General features: G+C 36.2%; 1 protein-coding gene across 4 annotated transcripts in view; it reads left to right on the forward strand.

Moving 5' to 3' along the window:
• The window catches only part of LOC126475439 (DNA repair and recombination protein RAD54B-like), a 343815-nt gene that overhangs the window by 221905 nt on the left and 106969 nt on the right, over window positions 1–14941 (forward strand). For 2 of the 4 annotated variants that reach the window (XM_050103292.1, XM_050103295.1), the window contains exons 11-13: window positions 2339–2485; window positions 2594–2746; window positions 11786–11912. In XM_050103292.1, coding sequence (XP_049959249.1) covers window positions 2339–2485; window positions 2594–2746; window positions 11786–11912 — 427 coding nt within the window. The remainder of the gene's footprint in view (window positions 1–2338; window positions 2486–2593; window positions 2747–11785; window positions 11913–14941) is intronic. The other 2 variants (XM_050103293.1, XM_050103294.1) reach the window with 2 other exon arrangements.

Genomic DNA, 14941 nt, shown 5'->3' on the forward strand with positions numbered 1-14941 from the left:
TTATTACTACTACTACTACTACTATTGTTAGTGATAGTGACACGACAGATGACTGACTTATATAGTAATCAATAAAGGAAGTGAAAAATAATAATTAACTTAAACCATTTCTTTTTGTTTATTTTATTTCTCCTCGTATTATCAGAAGTAGACAACTAATAAAAGGGATAAGTTGATAGTAGATATAACGATAACTTTTTTAGACAGATACTTTATATTGATTAGTCAGAATAAATTAAGAATAAAAATTCTGAAGAAACCTCTTAAAAAAGGAAATCATTTTCTATCAAGGTTATAGTACTTGTAGTAATAGTAGTAGTAGTAGTAGTAGTAGTAGCAGCAGCAGATGCAGAAGCAGCAGTAGTTTTATTCATCTGTAGATTACTTTTACAAGGGTATTAGACATGTCTTATTATTATAATTGAAGAAAAGCATAAATAATGTAATTCTTATACACACACATTTAGGGAAACCATGAGACACCAAATCAGTATGGCCAGCTGAAGAATGAAGCCACCTCCCTTCTGAAAGCAAGGCCAATCGGTTCAAAAAAGTGCTACCTTATCCAGTTTATTCATAGTGTTCAATACTGTTTACAAAGAAGCTATCTAATAATGTATTAGGCTAGGGCTACTCTGTTCATCCATTTTTCACTACTCGTCACAGCACAGGGAATGGAATGATCACATTGGTTCAGTTGTGGGTAAAGCAGGTGGTAGCCTTTGGCTTATTGATAGAATACTGGGGAAGTGCAATCAGTCTGCAAAAGAGATTACAAACAAATCACTCGTATGACTGGTTCTAGAATATTGCTCAGGTGTGTGGGATCCATACCAGATTGGACTAACAGGGGATATTTAATGTATACAGTGAAGGGCAGCATGAGTGGTCACAGATTTGTTTAATGTGTGGGAGAATTTCACAGAGATACTGAGGGAACTGAACTGGAAGGCTCTTGAAGACAGACATAAATAAACTGTCCCAAGAAAGTCTATCACTGAAGTTTCAATAACCAACTTTAAATGATTACGCTAGGGATATACATCAATCCCCTACTTATCACTCAGATAGGGATCGTGAGAATGAGACTAGAATAATTACTGGATGCATAGAGGCAGTCAGACAACAATTCTTCTTGTGCTCCGTATGTGAATGGAACAGGAAGAAATTCTAATAATTGGTACAAAGGGACATACCCTCTGTAATGCACCTTACACTGGTTTGCAGAGTGTAGATGTAGATGTAGACACACTGCATACACTATATATGCATTGTTTCATAATGTAACACTACACACATTATCAGCTTGATATCAGGACCACAACTGCAATGTCTGGTTTCCATTTTGCTACCGTGAACAACTGAATAAGTATCCCCCTGTGGCAAGTAAGATGGAGCTCAGAAATAGGAAAAGGTATTACTATTACACACTGAATAGCTTTGGATGTAAGTTTTTCCAGAAAAGGAGATAAGAAAGAAAAAACATAGCATGAAAGTGTTATGTGAAATGATGTATGTTTTACCGTGTTTATTATTATTTATATGTGTTACTTTATTTTACCAAACCACTGCTTTGTGTTGTCTTAGTAAGCCTTCAATCCATCTTACATTCAGGTAGATATGGTAATTAAAAAAAAATGGAAACGACTCCCTCATTATTGTTGCTACTATACTTACAATCAGTCAAGATAAATGTTTATCAGTCAGGGTATCTTTGTACCACTTTTGCTACAAATGGACACCTACTACCATTACTTTGTACTAAAAGTAACTGTTAGATTGCTACAGATGTCAGCTGTTGAAAAAAATATGTTACAGTCATGAAGCCTACCAAATTGTACCGATGAGTCTCAATCAGAATAAGGACAAAACTCCTGCACTAAGTGCACAGACTTTAGTCTCATGCTAGTCACTATGTATTTATTCTCAAGAAGTGACTGGTTGTGTTACCAATGCATAAATATGACCCCACAATCATTTATTATACATATATCCATGCAAACAAAACCACTATGGTTCCCTTGCATTTAAAGTTCTTCTGAAATTCAGGAAATTGTTTATAGGAACATGAACTTAAAAGACAAGAAGGAAAGAAAAAATAGCATACCTAAATTAGACGAAAAAAGAGATAGGAAAAAAAAGAACACATAAATCTGGAAAAAACGGAGTATCTGGCAACCCGAGTTTTTAAATAAGATTTGTAAAGTAACTTAAACAGTATGAACGATAGCAATTTTTTAATTCTGCCAACAGTGACTACATGACTCATCATTTCTACTACAAACTACTTTAAGATCTTTAATTGGTGTTAATCAGTGACTTTAAAAACGTGTTTCAGATCAGTATGTACAGAGCAGTGATTGATTACTGGGACTCACGGAAAGAAAACTTAATTTCTCTGGAATCAGTTCCGCACCTCAATATTATTACTTTACTTAAGAAAGTTTGCAATCATCCAGTGCTTATTAAGTCTAGTGTCATAGAGGTGAGGCTTGTACCTTGTTCTGTGATGTTGGGACACACTTGTTTATATGACAATGATGGCACTTATTATTATTATTATTATTACCTATTTTATTTTAATTTATTCTAGGAAGAGCTTGAAATGAAACTGATGCATATGTTGTCATCTGAAATACTTGAAACATGTCCAAGAAACTCTGGAAAGCTTATTATTGTCTTACGTCTTCTTCAATATTTGAGGCAAACTAAGGAGCGTGTGGTGTTTGTGTCATACTATACACAGGTATATTTAATTTCCTCATAACATAATTGTTACCTTCTACCATTGTTGAACAATCAGGTGTTTCATGAGTATGTAAATAAGAGCACGAGGAATAGCACAATATGTACATTTTGTTGTATTGGTAAGTTACAGTAGGTAAGTTTGATGTGAACACACCGTTGCCTTACTAGAGGTTATATTGAAGGTAATGTGTTCCATATTCTTCCTTTTAGAAGAAAGCAAGTTATGTGACATCTAGTTGACATTGAATCCAAACTGAATTTTTTTACCTACTCAAATCGTTTTCAAATGTGAAACTCTTGTTAACTATGGAATAAAAACCTAGGAACAATGATGGACTGAAGCATTCATCCCCCTATGGGTGGGTCTCTCTCAACCTGCGGTCTGAGTGACCTGTCCTTTCTTTTTGACCTTCCCCAACCTATCCCTCTCTTTTCCCTGATGAAGGAATTATTAGTTTCAAAAGCTAGCTGTTTTTATGTCTTTCTGTTGACATTACTGCATTTTTCACCTCCTAAAAGTATGAACTGGTCAGCAAGTTCATCTCATGAATTCGTAAGTTTTCTTGTTTGAGTTTTCCTCTAATTTATGTTATTAAGTTGAATTATTGCACTATAGATTTCATCATGACCAGGTGAATATTTAGTATCAAGAGGGTAGATTACTCTGAAAACTTGTTTTGGATACATAGGATGAATTTGAATTTCATCAGATGTGCTTTGGTAGGCTTTTCTTTGTCTTTGTAGGCTATCTAGTACTCAAACCAAAATTGTCTGCTACTGCCAGTAAAAAACTGTTAAATGTGCCTGCAATTTTGGTGCTTTCTTTGATCAGTTCATTATCTACCTTCAAATATAAATTCCTTCTCTTACCTGATTTGCTTTTGCAGTTTTTTTTATTTATTTTTTATTTATTTTTTTTTTTTTATTACAAAAATCTGCCGAATGCTGTTTGGGAGTTGTCATGTGAATTCAATTTTGATCCACCATGAGGTGGTGTGCCACCCATCTTGCACAAAACTTTGCTATGTGCAATACTACATGCAAAATGTAGTAAAAATATTGTTTTGAAGTCTTTAAAATCGTGACAATTTCATGAATTTTCATACACTGATCTTCCGAGATCATATTGTGCACATTTTAATTTGATATTGGTTGTGTTTGCAATTTTCAGACATCATTCACACAGATTACGTTGAACACTTTCACAGCCTTGTTTACAATTGGCAGTCCAATTCTTTGTGGTGGAAATTGGAGGAGGAAAATCATCATACATATTTATGAACCCAGCATGAAATTTGTGTGGTGTCAAACCTTGTTTTGCAGGAAGTCACTGCACAGTACTAGATTCTAAGCATTCACACACTGTACGATGTTAAACTGCTGCCTAAATTCAACTACTGAACATAATGCCATGAAATTTCACCTGAGGGTGTTGAAAGTTGTACCAAACACCATGATGGGGAGGGTGGGGGTCAGGGGGCAGTGTGACTGTCCTTGGAGGATTTCTGCCGGGTTATTACCTCCTACCAGCGCTGTCCGGTATGTCTTGAGAAACAATGTGAAGGTGGCCCTGAAAGTTAAAATCTTGCATGACCTTGGACAATGCTATTGTGAAAGTTTTTACCATCCTTTAAGACTGATACTGAATTGAGTATTAATTGGAACCATTGTCATGTTGTCATGCCATTTGGATACAATACATTTTGAAAACCGATGAATATTAGTTGTGCCAAATTGCAAATTGTCGGTTATGATTGTGCATGGAAGGTCTTCAGGTGCAACATTTTTTATTAGGGCCTCAATTAACATTTAATTAACAAAATGATTTCTGTTATTTGTATCTATAATTGAAGTTTCATGATATTAGGGATAAACCCCATGAAATGAATATTAAAGTGCTCCAACATTTTGTGTGGCACAGTGCAAATGACTGAGGAGATTTCACCTGCCAAGTTACATATCATGGACATGCTTTTACCAGGTGTTAGGCTTCAGTGTTGATATTTAATCAGTATGCACACTGCCTAACAAGGGCATTCATTTATGTTAGCCACAAGTGGCTGTGATAGAGCAGCACCAAGACCTGTCTACACAGGCATCGAGAGATGACAGCATGATGGTGCCTTTTGTGTGTTTTTAGTAATGAAATACCAGCGACCAGTGCTAGTCTGTGCTGGAGGGTGATATAATTTTGTGAGACATCATTGACCATAGTGGTTAAGTGCTCAGACTATCTGCAGTTGAATTAATCAGTTCTTCAGCTTAGGAAGGATACTCTAGTCGAGTATGTGCCACAGTATCACATGTAATAAGAAAATCATTTAGGGGATGCATGACCTTTCTGTCCTACTGGAAACATATAATTCCTTAAGTGTTGAATTGGGATTGGCCCCAATAGCAAGTTGAGAGAGAAAATCAACATTTTTCTGTTGGTATAAGGATTTAAGATAGATCTCACAATTGCACTAATGAGCCAAAACATTATGACCACTGCCCAATGCGAGATTGATTACTGCCACGTGGCATGATATGGTAAGGAAAGAATGTAAGTGGAGACAAATAGGGAATCATTCTGTCAACAATGCGGGCTGCAAATGGGGAAATACACTGACATAGCTGACTTTGATAGATAGCATGTTGCTATGGCCTGGTGCTCGGAAATGAGCTTCATGGTGATGACAAAACTGGTCAGCTAGTACTGTGCTACTTTCATGAAAATATACAGAAAATGGTTCAGGAACAGTGGAACAGGTGACAAAGTCTTGGATGTCCATGCCTCATCACAGTACATGGCGATTGAACTCTCGCCCTCTCTGTAAAACAGGATAGGCAGCAATATGTGCAGATCTGATGACAGTGTACAGTGCTGGTGCTGGCACAAGTATTTCAGACCACACCGTTCAACACACATTGTTCCACATGGGGCTCTGCAGCAGGTGACACCTATATTTTCTCATGTTGACCCAATGACATCATTCATTATGATTGCAGTTGGCAAGGGTCATTGAGATTACATTGCGTATCAATGGAAATTTGTGCCTGATGGGAGTGATATGTTTTTTGTTCACCAAGTCAATGACAGTGTCCAGATCTGTCATCATTCAGGTGAATGGCTGCTCGAAAAATGCAGACTGATGGGGACAGTATTATGCTATTGGAGACATTCAGTTGGGCTTCCATGTGACCTGAGGTGATAATCAAAGGCACCAAGACAGTTTTGGTCTACATGAATGTACTGTGGGCCACCTGCATTTCTTAACGTGTGAAGTCTTCCCTGATGGTGGTGGCGCTTCGACAAGGATAAGTGTCTGTGTCACAAGGCCAGAATTGTTTTACATTGGTTTGAAGAGCACAATAGTGAATGTGCGGTGATGTAATGCCAATACATTCACCTGACCTTAATCTGGTGGAACACATTTGGAATTCTATCAGGCACCAGCTCCATGACTACCAACCACTGACCTGTAATTTTTTGGAATTTGGTGATCAGTGCATAGACATCTGGTGCCACATATCTTTGGAAACTTATCAAGGGCTTGTCAAACCTGTATCCTGCAAAATAACCTTTGTGTTGCATTCCAAAGGTGGGCCAACGCACCATTAAGGAGATGATCATAATGTTTCCGTTCCTCAGTGTACATATTCTGCAATGTTAATTGACTACTGCTGGGTGCCCAAGAGCTACATGAGTTAAAACAAAGAAATGCAAAATAAATTAAATCCAACAGAATGCAATAACTAAGTAATGAACTCACTTTAAGAAAATACTTCTCAATTTCTGGAAAAAGTACCTGCCAAATAACAAAGGAAATAAATAAAGGTATAACTTGGTTGCTGTTGCTGTGAAATGATGCCCTAAGTGTTGTGCTCACTTATAGGGGCAAAGTTATTTACAAATTATCAAAATAGCAATCCTTGTATTCTGCTTGAAACAGAAATCCTTCCCCAAAATTTCTAATAAGCAGTGTGATACAGTTTGAAACACTTTTGCGCAATGGTGATAAGATCAGTCATAGCAAAATTTTATTTTCACTCACAAAAATTTTCACTGCATTTTGTGTGGAGAATATTAAAGTAGGATTAGAACTCAGTGACAGGTTTCCTCTTTGTCTTAGTCAGATCTGCAAGAGTTCTATGCAGGTGATGTATCACATAAGAATGTTGTTGTTGTTGTTGTTGTTGTTATCTTCCGTCCAGAAACTGGTTTGATGCAGCCATCCATGCTAATCTATCCTGTGCAAGCATTTTCACCTCCAAGTAACTACTGCAACCTACATCCTTCTGAATCTGCTTAGTGTCTTGATCTCTTGATCTTCCTCTATGATTTTTACCCTCCACACTGCCCTCCAGTACTAAATTTGTGATCCCATGATGTCTCAGAACACGTGCTACCCACTGATCCCTTCTTCTAGTCAAGTTGTGCCACAAATTCCTTTCTCCCCAATTCTATTCAGTACATCCTCATTAGTTAAGTGATCTACCCATCTAATCTTCAGCATTCTTCTGTAGTGCCACATTTCGAAAGCATCTATTCTTTTCTTGTCTAAAGTATTTATCGTCCATGTTTCGCTTCCATACATGGCTAAACTCCATGCAAATACTTTCAGAAAAAACTTCATGACTCTTAAATCTATACTCAATGTCAAAAAAATTTCTCTTCTTCAGAAACGCTTTCCTCGCCATAGCCATTCTACATTTTATATCCACTCTACTTTGACCATCATCAGTTATTTTGTTTCCCAAATACCAAAACTCATCTACTACTTTAAGTGTCTCATTTGCTAATGTAATTCCCTCAGCATCATCTGATTTAATTCAACTGCATCCCATTATCCTCATTTTGCTTTTGTTGTGGTTCTTCTTGTATGCTTCTTTCAAGACACTGTCCATTTTGTTCAACTGCTCTCCCAGGTCCTTCGCTGTCTCTGACAGAATTACAATGTCATTGGCAAACCTCAAAGTTTTTATTTCTTCTCCATGGATGTTAATTCCTACTCTAAATTTTTCTTTTGTTTCCTTCATTGCTTGCTCAATATACAGATTGAATAACATTGGGGATAGGCTGCAAACCTGTCTCACTCTCTTCCCAACCACTGCTTCCCTTTCATGCCTTCGATTCTTATAACTGCCATCTGGTTTCTGTACAAATTGTTAACAGCTTTTCGGTCCCTGTATTAGACCCCTGCCATCTTCAGAATTTGAAAGAGAGGATTCCAGTGAACATTGTCAAAAGCTTTCTCTAAATGTTCAAATGCTAGAGACATAGGTTTGCCTTTCCTTAATCCATCTTCTAATGTAAGTCATAGGGTCAGTATTGCCTCACGTGTTCCAACATTTCTACTGAATCCAAACTAATCTTCCCTACGGTCAGCTTCTACCAGATTTCCATTCGTCTGCAAAGAATTCGTGTTAGTATTTTGCAGCCATGGCCTATTAAACTGATAGTTCAGTAATTTTCACACCTGTCTACACCCGCTTTCTTTGGGATTGGAATTATTATATTCTTCTTGAAGTTTGATGGTATTTTGCCTATCTTATACATCTTGCTCATCAGATGGTAGAGTTTTGCCAGCACTGGCTCTCCCAACACTATCAGTAGTTCTAATGGAGTGTTGTCTACTCCCGAGGCCTTGTTTCGATTTAGGTCCTTCAGTGCTCTGTCAAACTCTTCACGCAGTATTGTATCTCCCATTTCATCTTCATCTATGTCCTCTTCCATTTCCATAATATTGCCATCAAGTACATCGCCCTTGTACAGACCCTCTGTATACTCCTTCCACCTTTCTGCTTTCCCTTCTTTGCTTAGAACTGGTTTTCTGTCTGAGCTCTTGATATTCATGCAAGTGGATCTCTTTTCTCCAAAGGTCTCTTTAATTTTCCTCTAGACGGTATATGTCTTACCCCTAGTGATATATGCCTCCACATCCTTAAATGTGTCCTCTAGCCATCTCTGCTTAGCCATGTTGCACTTCTTGTTGATCTCATTTTTTGAGACGTTTGTATTCCTTTTTGACTGCTTCATTTACTACATTCTTATACTTTCTCTTTTCATTAATTAAATTCAATATCTCTTCTGTTACCCAAGGATTTCTACTGGCTCTCATCTTTTTACCTACTTGGTCCTCTGCTGCTTCACTATTTCATTTCTCAAAGCTACCCATTCTTCTTCTGCTGTATTTCTTTCCCCGTTTTTGTCAATTGACCCCTAATGCTCACTCTGAAACTCTCTAGAACCTCTAGTTCTTTCAGTTTATCCAAGTCCTATCTTCTTAAATTCCAGCCATTTTTCAGTTTCTTCAGTTTTAATCTACAGTTCATAACTAACAGATTGTGGTCAGAGTCCACATCTGTCCTTGGGAGTGTCTTACAATTTAAAATGTGGTTCCTAAATCTCTGTCTTACCATTATATACTCTATCTGAAACCTCCCAGTGTCTCCAGGCCTCTTCCATGTATACAACCTTCTTTCATGATTCTTAAACCAGGTGTTAGCTACGATTAAGTTATCCTCTGTGCAAAATTCTACTAGGCGGCTTCCTCTTTCATTCCTTACTCCCATTCCATATTCACCTATTACTTTTCCTTCTCTTCCTTTTCCTACTATCGAATTCCAGTCCTCCATGACTATTAAATTTTTGTCTCCCTTCACTGTCTGAATAACTTATTATTTCATCATACATTTGTTCAATCTCTTTGCCATCTGCGGGGCTAGTTGGCATATAAACTTGTACTACTGTAGTAGGTGTGGGCTTCGTGTCTGTCGTGGCTACAATAATATGTTCACTATGTTGTTCGTAGTAGCTTACCCACACTCCTGCTGTTTTATTCATTATTAAACCTACTCCTGCATTACCCCAATTTGATTTTATATTTATAACCCTGTATTCACCTGACCAGAATTCTTGTCCCTCTTCCCACTGAACTTCACTAATTCCCACTATATCTGACTTTAACCTATCCATTTCCCTTTTTAAATTTTCTAACCTACCTGCCCAATTAAGGGATCTGACTTTCCATGCTCTGATCTGTAGAGAGCCAGTTTTCTTTCTCCCGATAATGGTGTCCTCATGAGTAGTCCCTGCCCGGAGATCTGAATGGTGGCTATTTTACCTCTGGAATGTTTTACCACAGTGAACGCCATCATCATTTAATCATACAGTAAAGCTGCATACCCTCGGGAAAAATTATGGATGTAGTTTCCCTTTCCTTTCAACCATTCACAGAACCAGCACAGCTAAGCCGTTTTGATTGATGTTACAAAGCCAGACGAGCCAGTCATTCAGATTGTTCCCCCCGCAGCTATTGAAACGGCTGCTGTCCTCTTCAGGAATCACATGTTTGTCTGGCCTCTTAACAGATAACCCTCTGTTGTGGTTGCACCTACGGTACGGCTATCTGTATCGCCGATGCACGCAAGCCTCCCTATCAACGGCAAGGACCATGGTTCATGGGAAAGGCTCATAAGAATAAAAAATAAATATTTCAAAGTAGAAGAAAGTTGAACAGGCTGTGGTGGCTTCTGCTGTTGTTATGATAATTGATCTGTGCGCCAATCAGCAGCTACGTAAACTATCAAAATAATTTTTTTTTCAGTAATTATTTGAAAAAAAAAAAAAGCTGTCCTGTTTTGCACTATCAGAGTTTTTAAATTGTTACAATTGTTTGTAATTTTATGGTAAAGGTAGCTGAGATAAAGTGCTGAAAGATCTACGGTCTCATCTCTCTGAGACTGCAAATGTGTGTGCAAATTGTGTGTGTGTGTGTGTGTGTGTGTGTGTGTGTGTATGTGTAAGTGTCTACTGCTGACAAAGGCCTTAATGGCCGAAAGCTGTAATTGTGTGAATCTTTTTGTTGTGCCTATTGCGACTCAGCATCTCCACTATATGGTGAATAGCAACTTTCCTTCTCTGGTATTGTTACATTCCATTCTGGATTTTCCATTGTTTGAAAGAATATTTTGTCATTCAAGAAAGGAATGTACCTTTTTTATAATGAACTTTCATATGTCACACACACAAAACCCTGATAGCTGTATAATTTGCCTTTTTTATTGAAAATCTGGCGAAAAGCAAAAATATTGGTTATGACAACTTTTTTCCATGAATAAACTTTATTTTTGCTTAGTTATCATAAAACTGAAAATCAATATAGTGAGTTTAAAAAAGTGAAAAGGTTGACCAAACTATTTAAATCATTACTTATGACAGTTAAGAGTTAATTAAAACACACTTATATTTCATACAACAAATGTGTTCCTAATCTAACACATTAAGTCCCAAATATAACATTCAGAGAATCTGAGCTTGTAGTTTGCTCATAAAAAAATTAGATAATAATGCAACAATATCTATTTCTGCTTCATAAATGGTTACATCCACTTATTTATATATTTATTTATTTTTATACAAACATATAAATTATATTGGCTCTTGGTAAAGCATTAAGAAAAACAAACAAAGTATAAATTATCCTGTAATCTGACACCAACTTACTCTAATGTTGCTCTCAATAGAGGATGAACATCTTACTAAAGGTCAGCTCTTAATACTACTTATTACAGAAATTATTTAATATCTTCTTTCAAGTGCTTTTACCTATGAGTACAATGAGTTACAATATTAATAACCCCTGCATTTCATTTTGTGCTTCATTTTTAATCCACAATTGTTGTCTCTCTGGTTACACTGCCTGACTTAAGACTCAATAATTAGATTGCATTATCATCAGCTTTGCTTGTTTCCTGAGAATATTTTGTATTAAAAATGAACAGACAATACAACTGTGTTAGTATTTATTCTTAATTGTCTCTTTGCTACACGTAAAGGTCTTATACCTGCTGCAAAAGATAATTCTTTGTAATTGACACACTTTTGACAACTGACCAGCACTTATATATCATTAATTAGGAACCACAACAAAACAAACATGCAAGATAACCAGATGTGAAAAGATCAATATCTTACAAACCTTATATTTTAATGCTTGTTACATTTTTTCTGACTCTAAGTGGATCAACTCATGGTTGTATCATGTTACAGACATTAGATCTAATGGCACAGCTGTGTGAAAACTATGGCTACAAATATTGTCGATTGGATGGATCTACAGCTTGTAGTCAGCGTCAAACAGTTGTTGACAATTTCAATAGCGCATCTTCAAAATACTGTGAGTACTTAAAATTAATTTTTTGTCATTGCTGTGTCCTTGTTACTAATCTTCAACTGAAGGGTTTGCATACTTCGAAATAGAACATCAAAACTTGTAGTTTTGCATTGATAGTTTCAATATGGTAACCCAACGCCAATTTGTTACAATTCCTTTAACGCCAATTTGTTACAATTCCTTTAATTTTATTGAATCTCTTTCTCTGTCTTTATAAAAAAAATATTTAGATCTGTAAATCACTAACTTAGTGTTCATTTAACAATTCCAGAGAGCAAAAGGTAACAATAATTATGTATACTAACTTTAATGATTGATAATATCAAAAATCATCCATTATGTATCTAGTAGTCGGGATAAATTAATGAATAAATGAACATTGTGTTGAATGTGTAAAAATGTTATATATATCTTTTGGAAACAAATAATCATAGAGTTCTTCTAAATACTCATGTTAGACCCCTAGGAAGAAACCTGACATGAAAATGTGGAAACATTAGTAATGAACTATTGTAGCATTCACAGACAAATGCCAGACTTTGAAGAATGTGCACAAGTCAACAGGATTCATTTAATATTAGGTATTGAATGTTGGCTAAAATGCAAAATTGAGAGCATGGGACAACCTTATGCTTATCAAATTAGTTTCTTAGTTATTAATTAATGTGATGCTTTTTTGTAGTATAAAATCAGCTTAAATCATCTGTGGTGTAAATTAGAGCTACCTGCGGCACCAAAACTGCAGGAGTGACTACCAAAATATGATTAAAACTTACAAGGAGAACAACTGGCAATTGGATTTTTGTAATTTTTTTTGTTTATGTGGTATGTGAAGTTAACAACTGAAATACCAATGGCCGAAAGCAGTTTGATGCAGTTCTTAAAAATTATTGAGAAAATTGAATTTGAAGTTTTCCAAGGAGCCACAATTCACTAAAATTAAGGTAGTCTTCAAGACGGGTGACATGGCTCACCCAGTAGTATTGAACAGTGGTAATCAAGTAACCAGTGGAATGCTAGTTTGAATCTCAGTGTGGTCTTTCTTTCCCATTCGAATACCTCTTGTTGTTGTTGTTGTTGTTGTTCTTCTTCTTCTTCTTCTTCTTCTTCTTCTTCTTCTCCTCCTTCTCCTTCTTCCCCTCATGGCATTAAAATTCTGAGTGGGTTTTAGTCTCATCAACAAGTTTCCTCCATTCTGCCCTCTCCAGCGTAGTTCTCCACCATCCTCAGACTCAGAGAGGATAAATCCACATTCCTGCTTCCTAACACAGTTAGTTTTCATAGTGGCAATGTGGCATTCCTTGTTGAATTATACACGATAATAGAATTTTTACAAGGCAGGTGTATCAACCCTGCGCTCAACTCCCAACATGGAGGACTGGACTTTCATTTCGTTGTTGGCTCTCCTAGAGTGGTTGACAACTTAGCCTATAGATTCCCCCCTACCTTGTGATGTGGGACACACTTCATCTGGCTCCACAGTTGAGACCACTCTGGTTACGACCGGCACAGCTCTTAACCTCATCGAAGCATGAAAGCCCTCCTGCCTGGCACTGAAGGTGCCTACAATAAGGTGGTGTCCCCTGTATCATTTAAATATTAAATTCGTCAGATATATGCTAATCAACACGTATTTAATAGTCTATTGTAATGAAAACTGCACATCTTCTTGTGTCTAGTTACACATCCATCACAAAATTCCATTCCCATTGCAAGTGTAAATTGTTAATTACCATAGTTTACAAAAGATTTTTAATAAATTTGTAATTTTTAAAATTTAAATGCTCTTCTACAAATTATTTATAGTGAAGAATGTATATTTGGAATGCATGCAATATGTAATTAGAAACAAAAAGATTTCCATTTTGACAACGAGTGATGATTAATAAGTGTTAATTAACATATATTTGATGAATTTTATATGTAAATGATGTGGGTATTTTAATTGAATAAAAAAAATATAAAGAAAAAGACAATAGCAAGATTCAAACCAATGACCCACTGATTCCCAATTATCAGTCTCCAGCGTCTCGAAAACTATCTTAATTTTAGTGAATTAAAATTCCTTGGAAATTTTCAATGTGAAATAGCCTTGGGTGACTGATATTTCATTTCTGAACTTAGGTACCATCAATATAAAAAAAATTACAAAAATCCGACTGCTAGGTGGTCTCCTTCTTAGATTTGAATCCTTACACTATTTACCATTCATTGACAGAAGTAACAAAGAACTGCAGATAAACATTGATTAATTAGTATGTTTATCTGCCAGCCATGATATAACAATTGGAGAACATTTTTAACATCCAGCAATTATGTGGATGTAGTATAGGAAGTCCAAATGTAAATGGTTTAAGGATTAAACAAACAACTCACCAAACATTGGAAGTGTTGATTCAGTCATCACTAATACAAAATTGGTTTTGTCCAGTTCTGCCAGTACTTTATTTGTGATGTTAAATGTGGCTTTCCTGGCAGTGAGTAATTTAAGGAATAAAGAAAATAATTTAACGATTAGTTGAGGTGTTAAGTCACACACCCATTTGAATGCTCCCATACATCGCATGTGCTACTCGCAGCCACAGTATCATTAAGCCAATGAGCAATGCCCATGGAGCTAGTTAAGAAGCCAAATGAATGAATTAGAATTTGTTTTCATTTCGTGATTTAAAGTCTACCATTAACCCTCACAGTGCTGGGGGGAGGATTGGCAGTACTTTGTGACACCTTTTGCAATCTAGTCAGGTACATTATATTTAAAATTTTGAAAAAATACGTACTATTTTTGGTGTAGTCTCTTACCAGATTCCATAAAAGTTTAAATCTTGTGGTTAAATTTAATCCATAAATTTAAGTCTCAATAGTAGATGTGACTTTTCACAATGAATGTCATATTCGACAAAATAATATAATTGAATAGTTAAAAAAAATCTACTCACCAAGCAGTGGCAGAACACACACATTAAAGAAGATTATAATTAGGCAAGCTTTCGGAGCCAGTGTCTCCTTCTTCAGGCTGAAGGGTTGAAGGG

This window comes from Schistocerca serialis, chromosome 4 (assembly GCF_023864345.2).
Source record: "Schistocerca serialis cubense isolate TAMUIC-IGC-003099 chromosome 4, iqSchSeri2.2, whole genome shotgun sequence".
Lineage (NCBI taxonomy): Eukaryota > Metazoa > Arthropoda > Insecta > Orthoptera > Acrididae > Schistocerca > Schistocerca serialis.